The sequence below is a fragment of the Pelobates fuscus genome, chromosome 11 (assembly GCF_036172605.1).
Source record: "Pelobates fuscus isolate aPelFus1 chromosome 11, aPelFus1.pri, whole genome shotgun sequence".
In the NCBI taxonomy this organism is placed as follows: domain Eukaryota; kingdom Metazoa; phylum Chordata; class Amphibia; order Anura; family Pelobatidae; genus Pelobates; species Pelobates fuscus.
The window spans coordinates 120,893,421-120,921,281 of record NC_086327.1 but is presented as its reverse complement, the minus strand read 5'-3'; the positions used below and the strand labels follow the sequence as shown (position 1 = coordinate 120,921,281).

At 40.2% G+C, this 27,861-nt stretch overlaps 1 protein-coding gene across 1 annotated transcript; it reads left to right on the top strand.

Annotated features, from left to right (window-relative positions):
* The first annotated feature begins 674 nt into the window (after positions 1-674).
* Positions 675-18,550, top strand: LOC134577488 (carotenoid-cleaving dioxygenase, mitochondrial-like). The gene is made up of 12 exons (XM_063436253.1): positions 675-835; positions 2,442-2,637; positions 5,744-5,952; positions 6,389-6,504; positions 7,873-7,975; positions 8,977-9,105; positions 11,181-11,341; positions 12,781-12,948; positions 16,050-16,187; positions 16,882-17,061; positions 17,174-17,284; positions 18,308-18,550. Exons 1-12 carry the CDS (start codon positions 787-789, stop codon positions 18,443-18,445), a joined length of 1,698 nt encoding a protein of 565 aa, XP_063292323.1. The 5' UTR covers positions 675-786; the 3' UTR covers positions 18,446-18,550.
* Positions 18,551-27,861: the final 9,311 nt, after the last annotated feature.

The following is a 27,861-nucleotide window of genomic DNA, read 5'->3' as shown; positions in this document are numbered from 1 at the left end:
GGTGACAGTGTTGTGTGTGTGGTGACTAATTGTTGTGTGTGTAGTGACTGAGTGTTGTGTGTGTAGTGAGTGTTGTGTGTGTGGTGACTGAGTTTGTGTGTGTGGTGACTGAGTGTTTGTGTATGTGGTGACTGATTCTTGTGTGTGTGTGTGTGTAGTGACTGAGTGTTGTGTGTGTGTCGTGACTGATTGTGTTGTGTGTGTATTGACTGAGTGTTGTGTGTGTAGTGACTGAGTGTTGTGTGTGTGTAGTGACTGAGTGTTGTGTGTGTAGTGACTGATTGTGTTGTGTGTAGTGACTGAGAGTTTGTGTGTGTGGTGACTGAGTGTTTGTGTATGTGGTGACTGATTCTTGTGTGTGTGTGTAGTGACTGAGTGTTGTGTGTGTAGTGACTGTGTTGTGTCTATTTATTGAATTTTAACATTTTCCAGCTCTGTATCTCTATGTTATTACTGTATACAGCCATCTTTATTTCCAGCTGTCACCATCTCATTGGTATCTGCCTCACTCTATGTTTTACCTGTCTCAACCATTACTCTACATTTATTGTCTGTCTAAAGGTCACATGACAGCCTAATGTCCCTCTCCCTGTGACTGACACCACCCTCCCTCTACTGGCATTATTGATTGTGCTTGCCCCAGGCTGGAACTTAAACAGCCAATAGGAACGAAGCAGGATACAAGGTACAGACTGAACAACCATTCGGAAGGCAGGGAAGTGTATGTGGGTTTGTTTGTTTGAGGCTTGAAGTGAACCCTCAGGGTTGAACCATTGGCAGAGAACAATGAGGGTGCTGATTGCTGCCAGCGCTGTGCGGGCGCAGCTGTGTGCTGGTAAGTGCTAGCTGGTAGAATGGTATGGTCCTGCTTGTTACACTGGCCGAGTCTGGGGGGTGCATGTCCACTAGTTATACAACGTACGGAAGCTCTGAGCGGCCAAACTTGTTACAATGCAAACTTTACAACTCCTTCATTGATCGGATTTTTTTCAGTAATATGATCCAGAAACAAATGGCACAAATTAAAAATACTGCTTTTCATTAAGCTGAAAGTTTAGTTAGTCACCCCCTGTCTCTGCTGTCATTTTGGCCCCTCCAGCTGTTTCTTATTGAAGGCATGGCTGTCTGAGAATGATGGGAGTTACAATAGTAGGAGCCCCAGTTCCTAGCTTTCATGGCCAAATAGCCCTTCTTTATGTAAATAGGCAGGGCATGAAAAGTTCTGCCCTGCAGCTGCATTGAACTCACACACTGCAGGAGGGAAATGTATTAATTATTAGAATATTAAATTAAATCACATCAGAGTGGGATTCCAAAACGGGCCATCCTGATAGGAACAAAATATTTTATTCCATGTGAGTAATGAATACTGCAGGGGCAGCACAATTCATGTCCTGCCCATCAGTGGAAGAGACATCTGCCCATGTAATGTAAAGGGCAATGGGTTTAAGAAATTGCATTTTGTTTTGTAATAGCAATATCTGTATGGATTTCAAATCCTTATAACTGAATATTCTTAAAAACAATTGTATGAAGAGGCAATATTACTCCGCTTAGTCGCAGATGTAAATTGCATCACCGTTCACTAAGCATGTTGAACAGTTATGCATTGTTTAATTGAGTATTTTGGCTCCCGGCCTAAAAGGCTTGAAGGCACTGTTAAGAAGCAAAAGAGTGTTTGCCAATGAGATTACATTACTCTGGCACAATTACAACTCAGTAAGATAAGGTATTTGTGGTGCCAAGGCCGTATTAAGGGCTTATTGGACCTGGTGCTGAGGATTTTGGTGAGTCTTTTTATGGAAATGCATATAATGAAACACACTGAAGTGGTTATGGTGCCAGGAGTGCCCTGGCAGCCTCCCACTGTAACCTGTCAATGTGTATTTTTTTCTTAATGTGACGTTTACCCTGGTAATGCTGGGCGCCCACGTTGCTCACATCTTAATCCGTGGATGCCGTATGTCTATTCTGCTCAAGATAGGAACTCGTTCATTAGCTTAGAGCGTGTGCAGACAGTGAATGAGCTCCCATCTTGCAGAAAATTGACATTCAGCTTCAGTGGGAACAGTTTGAATTGGGTATAAAAAGCAGCCCCAGGAAAAAAAGTTTATAGCAACCCTGTCATGCATTGCGCTAGTTGAGTATACAGGTACACTATAAAATAAACAAAAATAACTGCTTTATTATAAGGAAAAGGAATACAGACAGCATTTCAGCACTATCACCTTGAATAGATTATTTAAGTTTTTATAGGGTGGTAGTGTCTGGTCGCTCCTTACCTTTAGGTGTTAAACTGTTTTCAAAGCAAACACTGCTTGCAAGATCGTATTTAATAAATAGTTCATATTATCTACATGGGATGCCCTTTTCTGGGCTATACTGGGATAGGCAAGGGGTTTTAGGACATATTATTTTATGTGGGCTTTCTACCTCTGCAGCTGCAAAAAAGCTCAATGTATCAGTGAAGATCCATTTCTCGACTGAACCAAGAATAGAATGCATCGCTCCGCTATTCCAGACCGCGAACGAAACAACCCAGCCCATACCTACCAAAACTACAGGGATTATCCCAGAATGGATCAATGGCAGCCTACTGCGAAATGGACCTGGCAAGTTTGAATTTGGAAATGACACGTAAGGACGGTTTCTGTGCATTCTTACATATAAATCAGTGGTCTTGTTTGTTTGTGTTTTTATTGTATTCAGGTTTCTATTAAATAGAATATAAAACTGTTTCCATTTAGAGTGGATTTTACAGATACATTCTACATGATGGGAGAAGAGTGAGAGAAATAGAGAAATTATAGAAGAGAACATTGTATTGTGATAAAAATGGGCCAATAAAAGTAACTGAGAGAAATAGGACGGATAGCAGATCATTATAGTGAAAAAGTCAAGATTTTGAAGTGTTTTCCTTCAGCATAGAATCTGTCCAGCTGGTTAGTAATGCCATATTAGCAGAAAGTATGTGGCCATTTCTCAATGATCTGTTATTTTATCGTTTTATATATTTGTACAGTTAAGGAAAGCTATGCAAGTATAGCCACCAAAACAACTTTAGCTTAATGAAGCTGTTTTCGTATATAGATCATGCCCCTGCAGGCTCGCTGCCCAATTTTCTGCCATTTAGGAGCTAAATCACATTTGTTTCTGTTTATGCAGCCCTAGCCACACCTCCCCTTGCTGTGACTGGAACCGCCTGTATGAAAAAAAATAGTTTAATTTTCAATGAGATGTTAACTTGCTTTAGAAGTTATCTCCTGCTTTATTTATTGAACATTATTCACACACAGTAAGTTCCTGCAAGGAAGTGTAAACGTTAGATCTTACTTTACAGGACGTGTTTAGGAAGGCTGTGCAAGTCACATGCAGGGAGTGCCTAGGCAGGGCCGTCTTTAATGTTGATTGAACCCTGGGCAAGCATTTGCTTAGACCTCCTGGTCCTCACCCTCCCAACCGCTAGCATCCAAACCCAAGACACACATAAAAGAAACAAAACACAGAAACACACACATAGATTATAGACTTAGCCACATTCCTCTCTTACCGAGTGAAAATACACTGACACACATACAAATACAGATGCAAACACTGACACACATACAGATACACACATACACAGGTGCAGACATTCAAATGCACAGACATACAAAGACAGATACACAGACACACAGGTGCATACACAGATAAACACTGACACACATACAGACACACATATACACTCACTGACAAACATGCAGACACACACTAACAAACATACATATACACAGACAAACACACCCTGACATACATGCAGATACACATATTAACATGCATATAGATACATACATGGACACACATTCAGTTACACAGACACACAGATACACAGGGGCACACATTGACACACATACAAATACACAGATACACAGGGGCACACACTGACACACCTGCAGATACCCTGATACACATAATGACAAACATTCAGATACACAGAATGACTCCTATAGATACAAACACTGACACATACAGATACAGAGGGGCAAACACTGACACACAGATACACGTATAGAGAGATGAACATACAGATACACATGCAGATACACATACAGAAACACACACGCAGTCACACAGATACACATACAGACAGATACAAACCCAGAAACCCACCTACCGACACACAAATAAACATACAGACACACATGCAGACAGATACACACACTGACACACAGATGCACATACTGACAAATACACATGCAGACACACACAAAGATACACATAAAGACAAACAGCTACACATACACAGATACACATACATACAGAAACATATGCATACAGATACAAACACACACACAGATACACATACAGACACACAGATACACATGCCGACAGATACACATACAGACACACAGATACACATACAAACAGATACACATGGAAAATATACATTTTTAATCACCTTCCTGTTTTTTCCTACCATTGGGGTGCAGGACGGTGACTTCCCGGGGGTTCAGTGGCTGGCTGAGGCTTTTACCAGTCGGACTCTTTCCCAGTTTTCATTCCTCCTCTCTGCCTACCTACTTAAGTTAGCTGGGAGGAAGTGACCCAGCACCTGATCTCATCACAGGGGACCCGGTCGCACTGTTAAAGAGCTGCAGCGCTGACCAAGCTCATTGTCATCGGGTGGCCCTGAGAGCATGGGCCACCCGATTGTCCCCCTCAGTGTGAGGCCCGCAGCGGTATTTCCAGCATCATGATGTCCGGCCGCCTTAAGAAGAAAATAATGTTGTGGGCTTAAGGGGCAGCTGCTTTGGGTCTCCGGGGCAGCTTTGATTCTAAATAGCATACAATTGAGCAGTGAGACTTCAGGGGCATGACCTATACACCAAAACTGCTTCATTAAGTTAAATTTGTTCTGGGCTGCCTAATGTCAATTCTGTGTTTATTTTACGTCTGCCAGGACGCTGTCAAAATATGTATTTAGCTTATCCCTTGCAGGCAGAGCCTGCAAAGGGAAGCGTTTGTATCCCTCCTCCCTCCCTCCTTCATTCAGTACAGTCTTCCCTGCCTCCCTACATCACTGCTTATTTTTTTTCTCCGTTCAATTTCCGTATGAGAATCCTTTGATTGGACTGTGCGAGGCCCTGGCAGGTGTTTGGCGGAGGTGTGGAAGGCAGTAACAAGAGCTTTGACCGGCACTGGATTCCAGATTTTATTGCAGTATTTACTGCATAATACAGAGGGAGGGGGCTGGTGAATAGTACCCAATTAGGCATTTTACGAGTTTCAAAAATGGAGTGTCCCTCTTTGTCCGTTTGAAATGTTAGAGGTATGTAACAGGATTGTATGACCAAAAGTGGATCTATTTAATGAGTTTACTATGACTTACCAGAGCAAAATCTGAGTAACATTATGTTAGGAGATCTTGTTTTGCGATAAATAAATCCTTTTGATCACAAAGAACCAAAACTAGAGCAATATGTCAGCTTTTTGGTTAGCATTTCATATGGATTTTGAAATCAACACTGAGTTTTATGGAATTTATGGAAACATTTTTAAAAAAATCTTAATATTTATGGTTGCAAACCAAGCAAAGCATGCATTGTGTTATCATTTATACTGGATATATTAAGCCAGATGATATTGTAAGCCTTTTCTGAGGATAAAATAAGTGAATAAGGCAATTTATTCTTTGGGAGCTCACTGTACCTACCTTTAGGCACCCAGACTGTGCATTAAGTTTGTCTAATGATCTTGTTTAAAGGTACAGTCATTGGTTTGATGGCATGGCTCTGATGCACAAGTTCAAAATTCAGAATGGCTCTGTCACATACCTGAGCAGGTTCCTTGAAAGCGATTCTTATAAGCAAAACAAGAGTGCGAATCGGATTGTGATCTCAGAGTTTGGCACGTTGGCTATGCCAGACCCCTGCAAGTCTGGATTCGATCGCTTCAAGGCTAAATTCACACTAGGTATGTAATAGTCACTTGTCTTCTTGTCTGAAGAAGATTTGTTGAAGACTTTTAAAAACTCTAAATAGTTACTTAACAGATTTTCTGTCATCATAATTCCACTGTAATAAACCAACCTGTAAAAATATTTTATAAAAATGGAATGGCTGGCTTATTTAACAATAGCAGGGCTGTACAAATCTACAAATACTAAATATTTTTTTTAGAATGACAGCATGATACAGTATCATTGGGCCTCAATGATCACTTGTAAGAACAAAAACTACTACCGTACACTGTTGTGGTTATGGTGCGATGAGTCCCCTGGCACCGCCCCAGAGTTGGACACTTACCCGGCTCTCTTGGGCACTCACAGTCCTTTTAGATTGCCTATCGACCATTGTTTTTTGGGGGGGCATTTTAAAGCAACAGTAATGTATTCTGTTTTTCTTTTCAGAATCTACTGACAATTGCAGTGTTAATTTTGTGCAGTACAAAGGAGATTATTATGTCAGCACTGAGACAAATTTTATGCGTAAAGTGGATCCAGAACAACTGAACACTCTGGAAAAGGTATGGTGAATCCAGTTTTCTGTGAAATAAGTGTCACCATTGCGTGTGGTTATGGCCTATGTTGCTGTAAAAAAATGTGTCAACCCGTGACTGTTAAATAGCTGCATAAAGTTATTTAATAAAATTTTAATTGTCAGGAATTTAAAATTAACTCAAAGTGAGTTTAAAAATTTTAGACCAAAATTAGTTGAAATGCAAACAAAGCTGATGTGGAGAATTTTTCATATTACATTTTTTGGGGGGGCCTGTCATTTTAAATTCATTTTTCATTCTCAACGTTTCACATGTTAACAAATAATTTTGTCTCCTTTTTTTGAGGCCCTTTGTGCTTCTTTACACCATCATTGAGTAGGCTAATACACTTCCTTTCTACGTTTTTTAATATTTGATTTATTTATTTCTCTGTCGCTCACCTTTTCCTATTCTCATTTTTCTCTTTAGAATAAAGTTTCAATAAGTCCCAGTCCAAGCAAAAGGAAGATTATTTCAATTCAGTTATATAAAAAGTCAATCATGGCCGCTTTATTGCTCAGACTCAGTTTAAAAAGATACTCTAAGCACCATAACTACTACAGTGCACTGTAGTCCTTATGGTGCCAGAAGTTTTAGTAAAGTTGCCAAAACGTTCGAAATGATTTGACATGGTACCATGGTCTTTGGGTACCCGGGCTCCTTCCAGTCTGCACTGATTTGCAATAATGGATGTTAATGGTTCCGTATTGGCATACTAACTTTGGACCTTATTTATTGGTTGATAGCATTTGCTGTTGCTCTCAGACAGTGAATAACGCGCACAGTTGACATGCTATTACGGAAGTATAAACTTTTCCAGAGGTAGAATAGAACTGCGCCAAGAAGGCGGTCTCTGCTTTGGATTAAGGTTCATTAACTCATTTATTTTGGAGCGAAAGGCTAAATCTACAGTGAAACAGGAAAATTTTAATGTTAGAAATAAATATATTTATATCTGATGTTGGAGCATTCCTTTAAATCCATGGTCTCCATTATTGCTATATTGTGCTGGTGAGATAAATTCCCTGACTACGGAGCCTGTTTGAAATAACATAAGATCACAGGTTCAAACATTGGCGGGGTCAACTTAGCCCTTCATCCTACCACGGTTTATTAATGAGTACTGTCAATTGGATAATAATAATAATTATTATTATTCAGCTACTGATTCAGTTAATTCTAGGAGTAGTAACTAGTTATTGTTACTGACTCTGCATATTGTGCGATGCTACCATTTGTAGCGATTCTTTCCCATCTCTCTGTGCTTTGTAATTGACATGTGCTACCATTCCTCCTTAATATATAGTCACTTGTTTTTAGAATATTTTTACAATTTTGGCATTTTTTTTATTGCAGGTTGACTGGAGTAAATTTACTGCGGTTAATGGTGCGACAGCCCATCCTCATTATGATCCAGATGGAACTGCATACAACATGGGGAATTCTTATGGGAAGCAAGGTGATAAAACTAGTATATGTAAATGCAAACATAGACAATTATAGTTACCCCATACCCTATTCCCATCTTCATCATGTACTATGTGATGACAGCCAAACATATGTCTCCTACCTGAACAGTAGGCGAACGTAAAGTTGCACTGCCACCTTCTGGGGACTTGTCCCTTGCGGCACGGCCATCTTCTTCCAGCGGGTACTCTTCAGCAGCGCCAGGAGTTGTTATCACTGCCATACTCTCGTGCATGCAGAAGAGTACAGCATGGAGGTCTATGAAGGGTCCCATGAGACCGCGGGATCCCCTATAGACAGAGCCAATTCCCTGCAGTCATCATTGGTGGCACTTCTATACAGCGATAGCGCAGCCCAGTGTCTACAAGTGTCAGGCGTAGGAAATACACAGAGACAAGATAGTCCCTACTTTTTCTCCCTATATATTTTGACTGGGTAGGGATATCAGTAAAATTCCAACACAGTCATAATGAGTATTTAATATGCTTTAAGCATTCATGCTTTATAAGGGTGCCTCATCTGAGATGACCACATCAGTGGATGCAAAGCATTTTAAAATACTGCACAGCATGTCGAGGAAGCCATATGTAAAGTTTCTTTATCACTCTCCCAATAGCATGAGTTAAACAATAGAACCAATATCTATAAATCCGAATTATTTCTTACAATTTGGCTACCCATTTGTCTAGATTGCATTGTATTCTGTTTTAAGTGATGATATGCAATTTATACAGTACTGGCAACATACAGTTTAATGTATAACCCCTTTTAATAAATATAATGCATAGTCTGAAAAGTCATCAGATCATTTAATTCAGTGATACATATATTTTAAATAGTATCTGCCTAATCATATAAACTTTTACAGTCAAACTTAAAATAAAATTGTTTTAATTTTATTTTGTTTTGTTTTTTATTTTAGGGAGACTAAAACTGAGAATCACAAAACAAAATATATTTCCTAGTTTGAATTATTTATCTGTCTTGTTTTAGGAACTTGTTATAACATCATAAAAATCCCAGTACAGAGGTCAGGCTCTGAAGAGACTTTGGAAGGGACCCAAATTATATGCTCAATTGAACCACAAGAAAAGATGAAACCATCTTACTACCACAGTTTCGGTAAGACCTTTGAACACCGTCAGCTCCTATGTTATTGTCAAAGTGTATTATTCAATATAATTGCCAATATGGATAACGCACTCTTCTGGATCCCAATCCATAGCCAATCCTCTCAATGTGATTTGCAGAAAAGTAATGATTGTCCGGGCACTCAAGTTCAATTCAGTGGGCAGATTTATTGGAGAAGACTTAAAACAACATTTCGGCCACCAGCAGGTCCTTTGTCAAGCTTGACAAAGGCCATGTTGTGGGCCGACACATTGTATTGATTCTGCGCCAATAAATCTGGCCACTAGATTTAACTTGAGTGCCTGGACCATCATTACAGGAGAGGTATCGGACGTTCGTTATTTCCCTTTTTTACTCTCTGGGTTTTATTCACTAAACACTGAATTGTTGTGATCTGAAAGTAGAATTGCAAAATTTAGGCAAAAATTGCCAAGCAATGAATATTCCAAACCAGCAACATTTTATAAAAGAGTAACACGATGGTATAAAACACCAGCACACTTCAACTTATTTTTTCAAAAAATGTAAAAAGAACGTTGGAGGTGTGGTCAGGATATTGGGACATATGAACATATTTGTGGCTTTGCCCTAAAATTCAGATGTATTGGCAACAAGTAATAGATTATATAAAACAAGTCTTACCCTTACCTTTCACCCTAACACCGTCTCAGATATTGTTGGGTTGGCCAAACTCGTTCTCAGACACTAACAAACAAAAACTTTTATGGTTCCTCATAAATGAGGTGAACGCCTTAAAATACTATAATACCGACTACTGCTTAATGGATTAATAAGGTTGAGGGCATAAGAGCAATGGAAGAGCTACATTGGGGATCAGCTAATAAAAAAGAAAATACACTCCAAAATATGGGAACCCTGGATTAATTATTAGAACCTAGGCAAAGGGAAGTAGGGGATGTACCCATTTAAGGGTACCCATTTTCAGGGTGTCAGATTCATTTATATTTATATATATATATATTCATTTATATTTATATATATGTATATGTATATGTATATATATATATATATATACATTTAATTAACATTTTCATTGCTGGAGTAGTTGGTTGTATTATGCTATCTATGTGATTGGAGCGCTCACACTACTATATTTTTGATGTACCCCTTTAACCCCTTAAGGACACATGACATGTCATGATTCCCTTTTATTTCAGAAGTTTGGTCCTTAAGGGGTTAAAGTAGTATGATTCAAAAGGTTAAATGGGATAATGATCTAACAGACTGTTATACAAAAGGATAGATATTATTATCAATTGTATAATAAGAAACCATAGCTGAATTAGGGATTGCTGCTCTCTGTTTTCTTTTCTCTTCCTCTTCTTTGCCATTTTTTGTAATTCGAGACGATGAAGGGAGATTAGCGACTCATAATCTTTTTCTGATTATTGAGTTAATTAAGAGGTGAGAATCAGATTGAGATAAGAGCAGAGTTACAAAGATAGTGATATACAGCTTGGAATACAATGTTAAATTTTTTAGTTTTTTTTCTTTTTATTCTCTTTTTTGTTTGGTTATGGTGGATTTATTGATGCACTATTTGGTTGTTGTTTTTAATCTACTGTCATTACTCCTGGGATACTACAAACTTATTATATGAGTGAGATCACTCTAAAAGATGAGTAATAAGATGAAACAATGTAAAATGTTATGAATGAACAATGCTGTATCGTATTGTATTGTACTCCAAGAGAATGTAAAATTGTACAAAACAAAATAAACATTTAAGATATTATAAAAAAATAAATCAAAAAAATGACGTCACTAAGGCAGAGGTAGGATTAGCTATATCTGAAGAGGGGGCCAGAGCGGAGGTGCCAAGGGAACTCAGGTAACTGTAAAACTGCTAAATAATTTTTTATTTAAGCTGAAGTTGTTTTGGTACCTTTAGTATCCTGTTAATCAAATTGATGGTGTAAAGTGATGGTTTCTTAAACCTTTTGCAATGGAAGCTGAACTTATCAGCTATGTGTTACTTAGATTTATATTTTAAATAGAAGGCATACATTACTCTGATGTTACATTTGATTGTATTTTATTTGTAGGGATGACAGAGAACTATGTAGTGTTTATAGAGCTACCTTTGAAGCTGAACATTCTGAAAATACTGACTAGCCAGATCCGAGGAAAATCCTTTGCAAGTTCCATGAGCTGGGAGCCACAACACAATACTGTGTTCCATGTGGTGAATAAACACACAGGAGAGGTATCGGACTTTCGCTAATGCTCTCTTTGACTCTCTGGGTTTTATACGCTAAACACTGAATTGTTGTGATATGAAAGTAGAATTGCAAAATATAGGCAAAAATAGCCAAGCAATGAACATTCCAAACCAGCTATTTTTGCGTACATTTTACAATTCTGTTTCCAGTTCTCTAAAATTCTGTGTTTAGGGAATAAACTTTTATTAGTTCCCTCTGTTGACTCTTCTAAAGGAAAACTTCAAGCACTATAACCACTCCAACGTGTCCTGGCCCCCTGTTCTAAGTAGTCAAACCGTTTTAACTTATTTTGGGGCCGATGGGTGTCACTCCCTACCTCATCGGTTCCTGGAAGCTTTCTTCACTGCAGCTGTTATTCTCAGCCAATAAGCTGGTCCTGCGCTGCAGGGCTTAGCTCACGAGAGCTAACAGAGGCTCCTAGCACTTCTGCCTGTAGGAAGGTGTGGAGCGGTACCCAGTGGACCCCGGGTAAGAAGTCATTCCGTTCTAAAATGTTTGACTGCTTACAATGGGTGTGGGGGTGGCTGGCACTCCTGTCTCCATAACCACTACAGCGCAAAATAGTGGCTATGGTACTTGGAGAGTTCCTTTAACTAAATTGTGATTAGACATAGAGGATTCTCATGTTTATTCCTTTAGACATAGAGGATTCTCATGTTTATTCCTCGGTTAATTCCCCAGATGCATAATCGACCAGTACAACTCAAAGCCCTATCACTTTTGTGATCAAATTAGACTTACAGACCAACATTATATAATTTTTCAGGGTGATCCAGTTGACTAGCTGGATATAAAGGGTTTTCAGTTTATCATTGAGCTCTACGTTTATCATTGCTGCCCAGGCTGAACAACAACATACTTAATGTGTAATTCTAGTTTCTATGTTATGAGGGAAACTGTAGAAGGGGTTGGCTATGAGTGCGGTGAGAGGATTGCTTTTTTTTTTTTTTTTTTTCAAAATCCTCAAAAACAATTTGACACAAAAATGGATGACTTATTGCATCATGACCACTGATGGAGATGTAGGGATCAAGTGGAAAAATAAGTTTTGAAAAGGTTTAAATGTTTTTTGTCATCAATAACTGTAAAATGTTTATTCGATGAGCCGCTTGCTTTAGATAATATGTACATCAGGCTCTAAAGTTGAAAGCCTTAATAGTTACTCGGATGTGCAAGCTGTAGCATACTCACTACTCGTCAGGGCAAACCTTTCACTCACCAGCTGCTAGTATCGAGTGGAGATTTTGAGCTATGTGTCCATTATTCTTTAGGGTTAAGTGTTCTAGGTCCTATCACTATCTCTGAGCCTGCCCGTTTTTGTCTTGTTTGTTACACCACTGTTATCCAGATCAAGTTATGCTGAACTTCTTCTACCTGTAGCTCTCAGCTTTGTGTACATCTTAGTCTTTGTATGTTGTTTCAGCCACATAGCACACATTTCTGTGCACCCCCGTTAATGTCCTTCCATCAGATCAATTCCTATGAGGATCAGGGCTGCATTGTACTCGACATGTGCTGCCAAGATGATGGCTCGGCTGTAGGGTCATTCATGTTGGAAAACCTTCGCAAATCTGGGCAAGCGTTGCAAGAGGTGAGTTTGCTGTATTAACTGTGGCTACACAAACCTTAAAGTACTATTGTTATTTTTAAACTGACCTTAAAAAAAAATCAAAAAAAATCAGAGACATTAAATTATATATATATGCGTATATTTTGAGTGGAGTGGGTGCTGTGTCATTTTTTTATGTTTGAATAGTACAAAGATATACACTAGGTATTTGGCTGATGTTCTGTGTTACGCATGATTTTAATGTCAACGGGGGTAATTATATTCATTCTGAGGATCAAAGATTACAAATGGGGGGACTGTTCACCTTTACCAAGATCTCTAGTTTGCACTCAAACTGAAGAGTTGGGGCCTAGCAGTCAAAATGTCCGCCCTCCCAGGGCCTACAGCCGTGAATTTTTCCTTGCAGACTTTACCGCATGTGGAGCCGCTACTCCAAGCTTTTGATTGCTTCTTCGACTCCTTCTGGGCGAAGCTTTGTGAGTGGGGTCTCACCTTTCCTTCTGCAGAATGAAATGCAGTGCCCGGTGCCATCCTGTTGACCCACGCAAGGGCATTCCCCATGTACTTGGCAAAGGGTACTATGGAGAAGAAGGCGTCGGAAGCTGCGGCGGGCTTATAAATAATTTCACCAGGTATGCAAGACTGAGGGGCAGCAGTGACAAGCTCTGTTCACTGTCCGAAGAACACTACATCACACTATCGATTTTACAGGGTCAGATGGATAGGCCTCTTTGGAGTGCATGATGGAAGTCCACCACCTTTGGGCATCGGTTGAGTGGCTCATGTACCTTGCTTGCAGCTTAGGTGTTTTAATATTGTTCTTACAAAGCACTAAAGCCTGACATGTTCTAGTTATTTAATATGCTCTTATGCCATAATTAAAGTGCAGTGTTCTCAACATTTCATGCTATTACTATCCTCATGTATTGCCATGTATATTTCTGATGAAATGTTTTTTGAGATTGTATGTCATCGAATGCACAATAATATACAGATTACAGAAAAGAAGTACACAAGTAGGCAATATTAACAGGGTTATTCACTAAAGCAAGAATCATTGTGAATTTAAAATGTAAGGTCAAAATAGCCAAAATGGAAGAGTTATCGGTCAGATTTGTTTTCGGTTCAGCTACTGTGGCCTTAAACTAGAAATGCTTAAATTCTCTTTAAATTCCCCGCCGTTTTTACTTTAGTGAATAAAACTGTGATTGTTGCCGAGAGTTTTTTTTACATCGAATTGCACTGACCTTGTACATTAAACGACAAATGTCGCTGAAGTGCTTTAGGTGTCTGGAGTGTCCCTCTAAGCTTACAGTTGACACTCGCTGAATCATAAAGACATGCACACGCTTTCGCTATCCCGGTTCACTTTATTCACCAACTGGGTCTATTGCTTGAAGGGGGGGTAGATTGCGGTTGGTTACATGTTGGCTGTTGAATAGTCAAATTAGCTAGAAATATGACTCATGTTAACAGCTAGTAGAACCATGCTGAATGGTGGTATGATTAACGGAGAAGTTATTTTAGGTTTATATTCGGTGAGCACAAAACTCTAGGTCCTACAAATAGAAGGTACCTAGAAAGATGGAGAAAATCCACCTTTTTGATGAGTGTTTTTTATTGTCCTTAGATGTCTAATACAAGTTCGTTTTGGTTTTTACATTTTCTATACTTTTCTCCCACTTTTTTGGTTCAGCAGTCCAGCCCCCCTGCTATTCTGGGCTGGAAGACCACCTCCATTAGCTTCTATATATGTGTAATTCAGGGTTATATTCAGCTTAATAACAAAGCAAGCCTTTGTGGAAAAGGAACTTATTCTCAGTGGTTTTAAATATGTCATTTAAAATAATTATATGTTTCGGACAGATAATATTACTTGTTTGAAGGTGAGCCTGGTCCAACAACACCTGTTAGTATGTTCAACTACCGGTACCTTTGCAGTATTTAATACAATTAAAACAATGAGTAAAGGACTATCATACAACCAGTTAGTGGGACTAAATAAAATAGTTCTGCCATATCTTTCTCTGGAGGAGAAACTCATGATGACTGTATATATAATGTGATGGTGGTTGCGCTATTGTCTTCTCTCATTCATTCTGCTGGACCTCTTTCAGGAGGCAGAAGCAATGCAAGGTAAGCTTATTTTTGTCCTATACATGTACTGATTTTACCCCTAACACAATGTACAGGTTAAATTGATGTAAAATGTAAGATGTCTAAGTGACAATTCTTTTGAATGCATCACAAAACAGCTTGCTTTCTGTCAACTATCTGTCTATCTGTCTGTCTGTTTGTCTATCTATCTATCTGTCTGTCTGTTTGTCTATCTATGTATCTGTCTGTCTATCTTACTATCTGTCTGTTTGTCTATCTATCTGTCTGTCTGTCTGTCTGTTTGTCTATCTATCTATCTTACTATCTGTCTGTCTGTCTGTCTGTTTGTCTATCTATCTATCTATCTTACTATCTGTCTGTCTGTCTGTTTGTATATCTATGTATCTATCTATCTATCTTACTATCTGTCTATCTATGTATGTATCTATCTATCTTACTATCTGTCTGTCTGTCTGTCTATCTATGTATGTATCTGTCTGTCTATCTTACTGTCTGTCTGTCTGTCTGTCTATGTATGTATGTATCTGTCTGTCTATCTTACTATCTGTCTGTCTGTCTGTCTATCTATGTATGTATCTGTCTGTCTATCTTACTATCTGTCTGTCTGTTTGTCTATATATGTATGTATCTAACTATCTTACTGTCTGTCTATCTATGTATCTGTCTATCTTACTATCTGTCTGTCTCTCTATCTGTCTGTCTATGCCATGTCCATCTACATATTTTTCTGTCTGTCTGTCTTTTTTATTGTTGCAGTCCCTCTGCCTGTCTATTTCCATATATTTTGTATATATTGTAGTAGAGTTTACATTAGTAGAGTTTTACTCTAGTGTGTTCCAAAAATTCCCTCCACCTTTTAGTTTTCCCAGTTGTGATATGTTATATTTTTAATACAGAACTGTTTTTTTTTTTTTGGGGGGGGGGGGGGGGGATGTGAGTGGTTGCAGGGTGGGCCATCTCTTTTTATTTCCATCCTACTGATGAAAGTGTTTCTTTTGTGACAGGTCTACGATAAGATCAGCCATGCTTACCCACGCAGATTTGTTCTCCCTCTTGACCTGGATTTCAGAACTAAACAGGGCACGGATATACGTCCTTTAAGTTACTCAGCTGCCACTGCTACCAAACTGTCTGATGGAAAAGTAGGTGTTTATTTGGAAAGTGCATTGTGAAACCTTTGAATGTATATTGTATTCATCTGATAAATGCATCTGAATTATGCCATTTAACATGGTTCTTTTTAAAAATAAAGCAGGTTTTTCTCCACTCTACTATAACGTTACATTAATAAAACATTAAAGCTGGAATGTTAGAGATCAAAACTGTTGCACAGTTACATATTAACTAATTTCATGCTGGACTGGTGTGTGAGAGAGAATTGTGTTTTACTTCACTTCCACCAAATGATATCACATCGGGACAGCCACCCGATTAGGTCACAGGGGGCAGCGACCAGATGATGTCACATCTAGATATAAGAGGACGTTGGAAACGAGGTTCTATTGTCACCCGCACAAAATACCACAATAAATAATGTACAAATATGTGTAAAAACATGACATCTTACTTGTTGTCTCATAATTACAGCACTTTCCCTGTGTTCAATCCTATACCATGTTCCTGCATCACTCTTTCTGTGTTGTTTACCATTAGCTACTCACTTAACATAACATTTGCCTTTTTAAAGTGTAGTTTAGATGGACCATTACTATACAAACACAAAAAAAAACACAATTTTTAAAAATGTTTTTTTTACTAAGCTCCGTGTTTTGACACTTGGTTCAGTGGTTACTATTTACACAAACAATCAAACACATTTTAAATTTCTTTACCTAGGTATGGTGTACCCATGAGAACTTGCATGACCAGACACTGGATCTGTGCGGTCTTGAATTTCCACAAATAAATTACTCTAAATACAATACCAAGAAGTACCGCTTTTTCTATGGTTGTGGATTCCAACATATGGTTGGGGATTCATTGGTTAAAATAGATACAGAGACAAAGAAATCAAAGGTACAGATCTGATTGCAGTTAATATACAGCTGATCTAATTGTATTTACTCTAAATTCCTATTGTATCAATGACCTAATCTGAATGTGGTTATTTGTTTATTTATTTGCTAAGATTTGGAAGGAAGATGGATTTTATCCTTCAGAACCCATATTTGTGCCTTATCCAGAATCAGTTGAAGAAGATGATGGGGTACTTCTCTCTGCGGTGCTCACACCTCATCAGGTAATACACAAGGAAATATTTACCCTGCAAATTAAACATTTGCTCTTGCTATGCTGTTTTCTATCAGTAGCAGGGCGTGTTTGTAGAATTCCAATATTTCAAGATGTCTGTCTGCCCCCTAAAATCAAAAGTAAGAAGAACTATATTGCTCCCCCTAGCCTTCTCCTGGAAATAAATCAGGGGCTGGAGACCTTCGTTCCCAACCTCAGTATCTCCCAATAGAGCTTTACCCAAAAAAGACCTTTTCAAAGCTCTCCCCTACTTCTCCTCTTTGGCCCATAACCACTTTAGCTCACTGTAGTGGTTATGGTGTCAGTAGTGCACCAGCTAATTACTTTCAGCAAATGAGTGAACAGAACTTCCGGCAAAGGGACTTCTGCTCCTGCAGCCATGATAGTGAAGGTACAGAGCGGCACCCAGCAGACCACAGGTAGGAAGTCAAACTATATAAATATAAGGTATAAGGGGAGACAAGGGGACTCCTGGCACCATAAACTCTACAGCGAGCTCAAGTCGTTATAATGCCTGGAGTGTTTCTTTAAAGAAATGACAAAAAATATAATGATTAATAAAAAAAAATTAAAGATAACCACCCACAAATAAAAGCGAAATAGATATGTAAAATATATTCCGGCTGCGAATATTACCCTACCCTCATTCAGTCACTATTAAGTGCAACTTCCTGTAGGAAATTATTGGGAGGCTAGTACACATGCGCGACAAAGTGCTGTGCCAATCATATGGTCTCTCTGAGACCATTCGATTAAAATTTTTACTCTGCTATTTCAGGGAAGTGTCTCTATTGGCTTTAAGTATGGCAACAACTACAGGCTATTTCATTGAGATGAAGTGGTCTGGGTGTTTATAGTGTACCTTCTAAAGCTGTTTTGGTATTTAGATTGTCGTGATAAGCAACTCCACCATATGTATGGATGAATTGGCTAAATATAATTGTATTGTTCTTCTTTTCTTCTTATATGTTTATTACTTATATTTCATGTTTGTATTTTTCTTTCTCTGTAGGACAAAAGCACATTCCTTCTTATCTTGGATGCCAAAGATTTTACTGAAATAGGCAGGGCTGAAGTTCCTGTACGCATTCCTTATGGATTTCATGGTATTTTTGTACCTGAAGGTAGAGGAAATGAACACCAGATCTGATTCTCTGATTCTCCGAAACGTCCTTTGTAATAAACGTCTACGGACATTTACTAAAAAAAATATTATTAATTAATTTCCGATAATAAATAGCATATTGGGACTAAACATTGCAACTTTTACTATGTAGTGTTTAAAATATGTTATTTAAATATATAAATTAAATTGCTCATGATCCTATTACAAGAGTAAAAGTACACTTGAAAACTGCAAAGCACCTACAGAGAACTTTTTTCAAGGGTCAGGGGAATACGTGACCTCAATACTTTTTTCTTGTAAACCTTTAGGGTGCACTGGTCTGCAAAGCACATACTGCTCTTCTTCATTGCTCTGCAGATTTTATCAGTGTTGCTAAACTTTATCATGAATAAACTGTGTTTTTCTGAAGCCATTGTCATTTCCATATGCTTGTCAAGTAATCAAACAAAATCGAGATAGAGATGTTAAAGGATCACTATAGGGTCAGGAACACAAACATGTATTCCTGACTCTATAGTGTTAACACCACCATCTAGTCCTCCTGGGCCCCTCATGCCTCCATAAATATAGCAAAATCGTACTGTATTCAAGCCAGAAGCTGTAACTCATGCCGTTTGCCTAAAAAAAAAGAGAAAAAAAAACAAGCAGTCTGCTGACATCATCAGAAGTGGTAGCTAGATCCAATCACAATGCTTCCCTATAGGATTGGCTGAGACTGACAAAGAGGCAGATCAGGGGCAGAGCAAGCATGATTAAAACACAGCACTGGCCAATCAACATCTCCTCATAGAGATGAATTGAATCAATGAATCTCTAGGAGGAAAGTTCAGTGTCTGCATGCAGAGGGAGGAGACACTGAATGTTTGGATGCATTTTAGGCAGCCATTAACCCAGGAAGGATCTCTAACAGCTATCTGAGGAGTGGCAAGTGGAGTTATCACTAGGCTGTAATGTAAACACTGCATTTTCTCTGAAAATACAGTGTTTACAGCAAAAAGCCTGAAAGTAATGATTCTACTCACCAGAACAAATTCAATAAGCTGTAGTTGTTCTGGTGACTATAGTGTGCCTTTAATCTTACATGAATGTACACATGGATAACCAATTTTAACATTATCAAGTATGTAAATAAAAGTGAAAGTAGTGTAGTGCATGGCTTGATCACAGTAATGTGCAGTGTGTATGCGTGTATCACTGCGCTCCTCAGCAATTAATGCAGTGAATGACCCATAAATTGTTCCTGATTTCGTCTTTACCTGATGCTTGATACTATGTACCCAGAACAGTTCCCTTTTCCATTCCAGTAACCTGAACTTCATGCCACAGTTACAAACACAAAGATAAAGCACCGCGCTTACAGCAGCAGTAGCTTAGTAGCCAACAGCTTAAAATACATAGTAAAAACAAAGAGAACGTTACCTGCGCTCTGGCCTAAATCCCCATGTACATTTAAACAAAATGGAGGCTCTTTAGTTTTATTCCAATGGCCATTTGAATATATAAGCTCACCAGCCACGTCAAGGCAAACCTCAATAGGTGAGTTCCTACACTAGCCACAGTTGTCTGCTTATTTGTTTACCAAAGTGCTCAGTCTCCAGAACATGGTGGCTTGGTAAATAACAAAATATTCACCCAAACCTGCTTCGATGAAAGGAGGATCCTACTTTAAAAATCCTGACATATTAAAAGAAACTGAAAATGGATCCAGAAGAGGAACATGATCTTCTGACTTTACACCATGATCAAAAAGTTTTTTTGGCTTTTTTTAATTTTAATTCTTTAATTTTACAATGACAGAAGTTGCGCAGCATCAATAGTGGCTTGTGCAAAAGCCAAATCACATTTCTTATATCAGTATCAAAGTGTTACAGAAAGCAAAGGATTTATCGTTAATGCTTGCAGTAGGTTGTACAGTGGTGTTTGACATGATCGCTATCAAGGTTTTATAGTGTTGTATTTAACTTAATCAATAAAATAAACAATATAAAAGGGAAAAAGGAATCACTGAGAAAGGGTGTCGTAATTAGTACATTGTGTATTTGAGTTATGTAATAAATCTAAACATTTCAGTGAACACGCAACCCGCGTCCGTCACTTCTTTTGCCCTTCAAGAGGCTGTCTGACCGACTCAGGGATGAGTGCCCACAGCCATGCAGCGACATTCGTTGTGGTATAGCTGCTGTACAGAGGCCTGTGCAAAAGCCGGTTCTAGTTTCACAACTCACTGTTTGTTGCAGTAAGGGTTACAAGGCATGTTATGCAGTGTAGATTGGTATATGTTCCATCTGTCACATTTACACAATTTATCATGAGAGTAAAAACACAGAGAGAACAAGGAAAACCAAGAGAATACAGGGAACTTGAAAGGGCCCCCCATGTGCTTTAGTAATCAATTTATGGGGAGTGTCATAAGTTATGCCATGACACCTGCCCCCCCCCCCCTCCCCTGCCTACAGCATGAGAGGCCGAGCGGTGGGCAGCCCCAAGGCCCCAAACATTGTGCACTTTGAGTTTAGCTCTGTTCTGGTGGTTTTTTGTTCATTCTGAAGGGAGAGACCCATCCACCCCCTATGGTTGTCTGGATGGTTGGAAGACGGAGTGGCAAAAGATTGGGCTCATATGCACGCATCATGACATGTGGTTTGTATGGGCCTATTTACCTGTGTGCGACTAATTATTAGATGTGTCGGGGTTTCACTTGGTGCGCCACCCTGCCCCTTAACCTCTGCGCCCCCAATACATGTGCGCAAGCTCTTTTCTATATTCTTTGGGTAGGTTAAAAACATGTACTGAGAGGAGAAGGCTAGAGGCACCCGGGCTCCTCCACCGCCCCATTTGTGGTCTCACATCCCCACTCTCCGTCTTATTCCCCAGGGACCGGTCAGTTTATACCTACCCCTGTCTCGTCAGTGTACTGCTCCCACAGGTCCCACACCTTTTGAAAGGTCTTTGTGGTGTTCCGCTCCCGTGAGGTCAGCTTGGCCATAAGGTGATTATCTTTGATCTTTGTGATGACTAATGGAGGAGGGGCTTCTGGGCAGATCCATTTCTGAGCCAATGCCCTTTGGGCAGCCAAGTAGAGCATGTTAAGCAGTTTCTGTTCGTGACGGAACAATCCCTCTTTGGGCCTAGATAGGAGACGTGCCCATGGGTTCATGTCCAGGTGTCTTTGTAGTATTTTAGAGCTCAGGTCCACCACCCCGGTCCAGAAGCGCCTGACGATTGGGCACTCACACCACATATGTATGTATGTACCCTCTGCGCCACAAAAGAGCCAACAAGAGTCGTTGGGGCTTAGTTTCATGTGAAGTTGCTTGACCGGGATGGTTTACCAGCGAAATAACATCTTGAAGGATTGTTCCTGGAGGGTGACAGAGATGGAGGACTGTGTGCACTCCTCCCATATGTCCTGCCACTCCCCTCCCACTAGCACCTCGGCCAGGTCGGTCTCCCATTGGTTGGTATATCTGAGGTTTTCCCACTCGTTAGATTCTGCATTGATTAGGTTATGAAGTAAGGATAAGCACATTTTTTCGAAGAAAGTTAATGGGCTTTTAGCGGCCTCTTGAACCGCCTTACTATTTACAAAGTCACGTATTTGTAAGTAGCGAAAATAATCCCTTGTGGTGAGAGAGGAGTGCTCCTTGAGCTTCTCGTATGTGACAATGGCATTATCTATGTGTAGGTGGACATATCTCTGTAGCCCCGGGTTCTCTATCCTTTTAAAATTCACCGCGTACAGGCCCGGGGAGAAAGCCCTATTTCGGGGGGGAACCGGTGTGATCGGGTAAGGTGTTGTGCTGAGTGCGTATTTGTGTGCCACCTGGTCCCACAACCGGATGGAATTTAGGATAGCAGGGCACGTGGTCCTTAGGAAGGGCCTCAATTTCTTGGGTAGCCAGATATAAAATTGGGGGAGGTCTGAATCCATCAGGAGGGATTTTAGGTCCACCCAACTTCTGTGATCGGGGGGAGTACCAGCAGGCGACCTGGGCCAATTGTGCCGCAAGGTAGCAAACATATACGTGCGGGAGCCACAATCCTCCCCTATCCTTAGGTCTGTATAGCAGATTGCGGGCTAACCTGGGACATTTCCTCTGCCATATGAACGTGTCTATAGTTTTTTGGAGTCACACTAGGTGTCCCCTTGTGATCTGGACAGGTAATGCCTGGAAGAGGAATAATTGTCTGGGGAGGACGTTCATCTTCACCGAGTGAAGTCTGCCCAACCATGAAATGGGCTTGTCCGTCCATTGCTCCAAGTCCCGGATCAGAGTGTCTGTATAGTTGGGCGTGATCTGTTGTAAGTTTAATGCCCATGTAAGGGAGAGTGTCTGCAGTGACGATTAGCTTGTATTTATCAGAAATCAGTGCCGTGTCCGGGGCCGAGAGGTGAAAGGGCATAGCAGTGTATTTTGCCATGTTGACTTTGTAGCCATTGCTCTGTTTTTTTTATGTACCTTAACTCTCACCATGTATGGTGTGGCAGTGTGCCTGAGTAATTGGTACTAGTGATGTTATTCTTCACATGATATCCTAGCCCAGGGGTAGGCAACCTTTTAGCAGCACTGTGCCGATATAGGATTGTGATGTCCCGTAGCGTGCCGATCCTCAGGCCCGTCGCTACCAGGCAAGCTAACCAAGCAATTGCTTGGGGCCACGAGCTGGCCTGGGCCCCCAAGCAGGGCCGGCGCTTCCAATAAGGCTGCAGCCGTCTGAGCGCTCTATAGAGAGCCTCAGGCGGCTGCAGCACTGCCTCTCTCGTCACCTCCCCTTCCCTGTAGCGTGGCCGAGCTCCTCTTCCTCCTGTCAGTCTGGCCGGGTACCACGTGAGATTCAGTTTCCTGTTCCCGGCCGGACTGACAGGAAGTGCACCCTGAGCTCGGCCACGCTACAGGGAAGGGGAGGTGAGAAGAACATAAAGAGGGAGGGGGGGGAGTAATGTCCATTTTGTTTGGGGCCCCCAAATTCCTTCAAACGGCCCAGCCGATCCTATTTTTTTAAATTGAGGTGTTTGCTTGTGGAATTGTGTGTGGGTGGATATGTCACATTGTGTGTTAGGTAGTGTATGGGGGCTGTTTAGGGTTTTGCATGTGAGAGGCTGCATGTGGGATTGTGTGCATGTATGTAGATTGTTAGTGGTGTTGCGTTTGTGGGGATTGTGTGTATGTTTTGGTGTGGGCTGTTCATATTATTTGCATGAGGGGAGGTTTATTCTGCAGGTCTGTGTATATCTAGCAGTGTGGGTGGCTTCCCTGGGTTCCACTGGGGACCAGCTTGGGCAGGTACAGGTCAAGGACAGGAGCTGCAACATCAGCTGTGGGCTGCTCTACTACAGTGTGGATTCCCATTCACAAGTGCTGGGAGGAAGTGATCTGTGATCACTTCCTCTAAGTGCTGCAATGCATAAATTGAGGATTGTCCTTCACTACCTCTTTGTATTAGCAGATATCTGAAGTTTCACTGAGACTCCTGATAGGCCAGACCCTGTTTGGCTCTAGCAGCCTTGAGTGCCGTGGAAAGACACCTCGAGTGCCGTGCATGGCACTAGTGCCGTAGGTTGCCTACCCCTGTCCTAGCCTATTATTACTTTACTGCAAACCTTCCTGTCAAGATAGCCTTAGTCATTTACAAGTATAGCCTTTGTTTCCTATTTACACATACATGCCTCATTACCTTACTTACTAAATTTGTGCAGTTTCTCTGACAGAGACTATTAGTGTGGGAATTACTCTGCCCCTCTCAAAATGGCCGCTGTGGTCAGTTTTATATCACATAAGCTCAGTTTCACCATACACTACAGCCAGCCCACCTATCCCCAAACTTCACAACCCAAGGACCCTTTCGGGTCTCCTTCTCGTTACGGGATGTCGCACTTCATATGCTCGTCACGTGAATTCTAGATTAATAGTATTTCTTTTTGAAGCTCTTTTAACCCTTTACCACATTTTGTTGAGCTTTACCATTCTATTTGGAAATTTTGTGAATACATATACACACATGTTTTATCCAGTTTATCAGTTCATACATAGTCATGTGACAGAGATGGCAATCATGTGACTATGACCAGGTCCGCACAGAGGCAGCGTGGCTGTTGGGCTCCGTTCGGCAGGATAGGCTGTTGGGCTCCGTTCGGCAGGATAGTGGAGCGGCGGCCGTCCACTCCACTCACCGCCAGGGCGGTCCCGCTTGAGGTAGCAGAGATCTCCCCCCGGGGGACTAAAACTTCGGGAGCAGGCCTCTCCCCGGTTCCGGTAGCCTTTTCCCATCGAGGGTCGCAGCTATGGGTAAGATAAGTCGTCAAAATCTTGTTTGTACAAGCTGAATGGGTTGTTAGTTGCCGGAGCTGATCTTCCCTGCGACCGCTCCGCTTGGTGGCCCGGCCCCCCCCTCAGACAGCTTTTGAATAACATGATCCAGCAGAAAGATTATAAAAAAACTGATGACAAAACATCATCATTTGTTAAAAAATCTAAAAATAGATCATGTCCCGACAGCAATAAAAAAAATTGGAAAAAGAGCTTCAATGATCTATTTCACACTTAGACTGGAATCACTCTTTGAAATTATCTTACTGAGCTATTCACTGTTTAAATCTTAATGAAATACAATTTTTGTTAATGAATAGATGGCACCTGGTCTCCGCCAGTATTGCTGGAATGTATCCAAATAGCACCAACCAATGCTGGAGATGTAATAGATGTAGGGGGGGACCAGATGCATGTATGGTGGAGTTGCTCTTTGTTAAGCTCAATCTGGTCTAAAGTTAAGGAATTATTTTTGAACTGGTTAGGCCGAAAATTAGACCTTATGCCGCCTATGAGGGCACTATTACATATGTCTTTAGAAGGGCTGAACCAAGTTGAAAAAAACCTCTTTATGCATTTAATGACAGCAACAAAACCACACAAAAATTGGAAATCAACGAAGTTAACTAATTGGCCTGTGGCTAAGACCCAGTTTATTTTCCAATGGAGAATGGGAAGAGGCATAATGTCATACGTTAACAAAGACAACACCCAGTATTCTCTTAGGAATCATTTGCTTAAGGAAATGGGTGAAGACCGGTAAAGGGAGAGAACATATGGGCCTATACGTATGACTATATATATGAAGGTTGCTTTGTATACACAAGTAAGTCACTTACAGATTCTCTAACACCAAGTCCTATGTTACTATTTATGTATGTATTTGTATATATGTTTGCAATGTAAGGGTTTGTGTTAAACTATGTAAGATTTTTTACAATATGGATATGTGTTATGCTTTTGCTAACATGGTTAAAAAAAAACAAAGCAAAATAAAGATTAAATATAAAAAAAAGGCTCCAAATATTATTAACTGTTTTAATCAAACTATATTGTTTATTCTTGCTTTTAATGGTCCCTTCCTGCTGTTACAAAATCACGTTGTTGTATCCATCAGTTATCAAGACGTTGTTGTATCCATCAGTGTGGCTCTTTACCAGTGCACGCTGTATATATTAGAGCTGGTTTTAAAATCCAACATTAATTCAGCATAAATTTACAAAAAAAATGAAATTATAATATTCAGGGAAAAACTTTATAAAAATGTTGTTATGTCTCTCAAAAGTAATTCTAATTTTTATTAGGCTTCAGATTTTCCAGTTATGATGAAAGAGAAAATATAAAATAAAATGAGAAGATTCACGGTTTGTAGAAAGCTGTTTGTAAAAGGTTTTATATGAAATCAGGTAATAACACACGGGCATTGTAAGAAACATAGCCAGTACAGTGAGCTGCTCAACTTGTTCCCTTTTTGAATTATCTCCGGCAAGTTAAATCCATTTTATCCCATATTCTACACACGTTCACTTTCAACTGCTCAAGGGCATCATTCCCACTAATACGTTGAGAATGACTGTATATAGATTCATGGAGGAACTAGTGACATACTGAACGGTCCTGGGTGCTAACTTTACTCATTTATGGTTTTCATTGGATCACTTCTTGGATTTTATTTTCGTTTCTTGTGTTTATCCCAGTATGAGCTATTATCTAGATTGACTTAATAAACACTAAGAACCACTATTCATACTTTACGCCCTCTTACAATGCAATTTATTCCTGTTCCCAAGTGTAAACTACCAGGGTTACATACCATGGGAGTGAATTTAGCCGAATTTCATGCATGGAAACTTTTTTTTTCTAGTTGAGCCAATTTGGCTTAAGAATTTGAAAAATAATGTAGAATTTACTTTAAATTTCTAAATATTCACACTGCAGTGAAAAAATCCTGTTAGATTATTTTCAGGGCAGCCCACTGTAAAACAATGGTGGGGGTATTTTTATGTTTATTTTTTTTCTACCGTTCTCCCTTGGCCTTCTTTACTGGCAGTGGTTGATTGGCAACTCTCGGCCCAGTGGGCAAGTACAATCCAGAGGACTGTAGTGCAGCAACTAGCCCCCCATTTATACATGAGTAGGAAATTAATAAATCACATAAGAGTTCCCTCTCTGACTACCTGACTACTTCTCTAGTGACATGCCCAGAAAGCAGAAGGGGGTTTGATAATTTCTACAATTAAATTCACCCATCTTTTTTGGTAGATCATCGACTGTCAACCAACGCCCACATTGCTTATCTAGCTTCACCTCTACCAATTACCCATTCTAGCAGGGTTGTATTTGTGAGCAGTGTCTGTGTGTTTGAATGTATGCATGTTATTTTATCGAGTATGTATGTGTGAATGCAGGGGTGTGTTAGAGTGTACTTCTGCCATTTGAATGCAGTGGTGTATACGTATGTAGTATTAGCGTTTGAATGCAATTGTGTGTTTGTGTAGTCTATGCATTTCAATGCATTAGAACACATCGATGTGTGTGTAGTAATGGTGTTTGAATGCAGGGGTGTGTGTGTGTAGTAATGGTGTTTGAATGCAGGTGTGTGTGTGTAGTTATGGTGTTTGAATGCAGAGGGGTGTGTGTAGTAATGGCGTTTGTATGCAGGGGTGTGTGTGTAGTAATGGCATTTGAATGCAGGGGTGTGTGTGTAGTAATGGAGTTTGAATGCAGGGGTGTGTGTAGTAATGGTGTTTGAATGCAGAGGTGTGTGTGTAGTAATGCCGTTTGTATGCAGGGGTGTGTGTGTAGTAATGGCGTTTGTATGCAGGGGTGTGTGTGTAGTAATGGTGTTTGAATCTAGGGGTCTGTGTGTAGTAATGGCGTTTGAATGCAGGAGTGTGTGTAATAATGGCGTTTGAATGAAGGGGTGTGTGTAGTAATGGTGTTTGAATACAGGGGTGTGTTTGAATGTAGTATTGACATAGTTTAACCACCCTCCTGTTTCCTTAACATTTGGATACAGGATGGTGGCTCCCACGGGGTCCAGCGGGAGCTGGCTGACCAAGGCAGATGGGAGTCTGCAGCACATCTGCTCCTCCCTTCTTCTCCTTTGTATGTGTGACATATCTCCCCACA

Bases quoted from the DNA above. Each gene is read 5' to 3' on its own strand.
- LOC134577488 (XM_063436253.1), top strand. From the start codon at position 787: ATGAGGGTGCTGATTGCTGCCAGCGCTGTGCGGGCGCAGCTGTGTGCT. The intron at 7,976-8,976 runs GTGATAAAACTA...GTCTTGTTTTAG, and splicing joins GAATTCTTATGGGAAGCAAG to GAACTTGTTATAACATCATA. The intron at 16,188-16,881 runs GTAGGTGTTTAT...TTCTTTACCTAG, and splicing joins CCAAACTGTCTGATGGAAAA to GTATGGTGTACCCATGAGAA.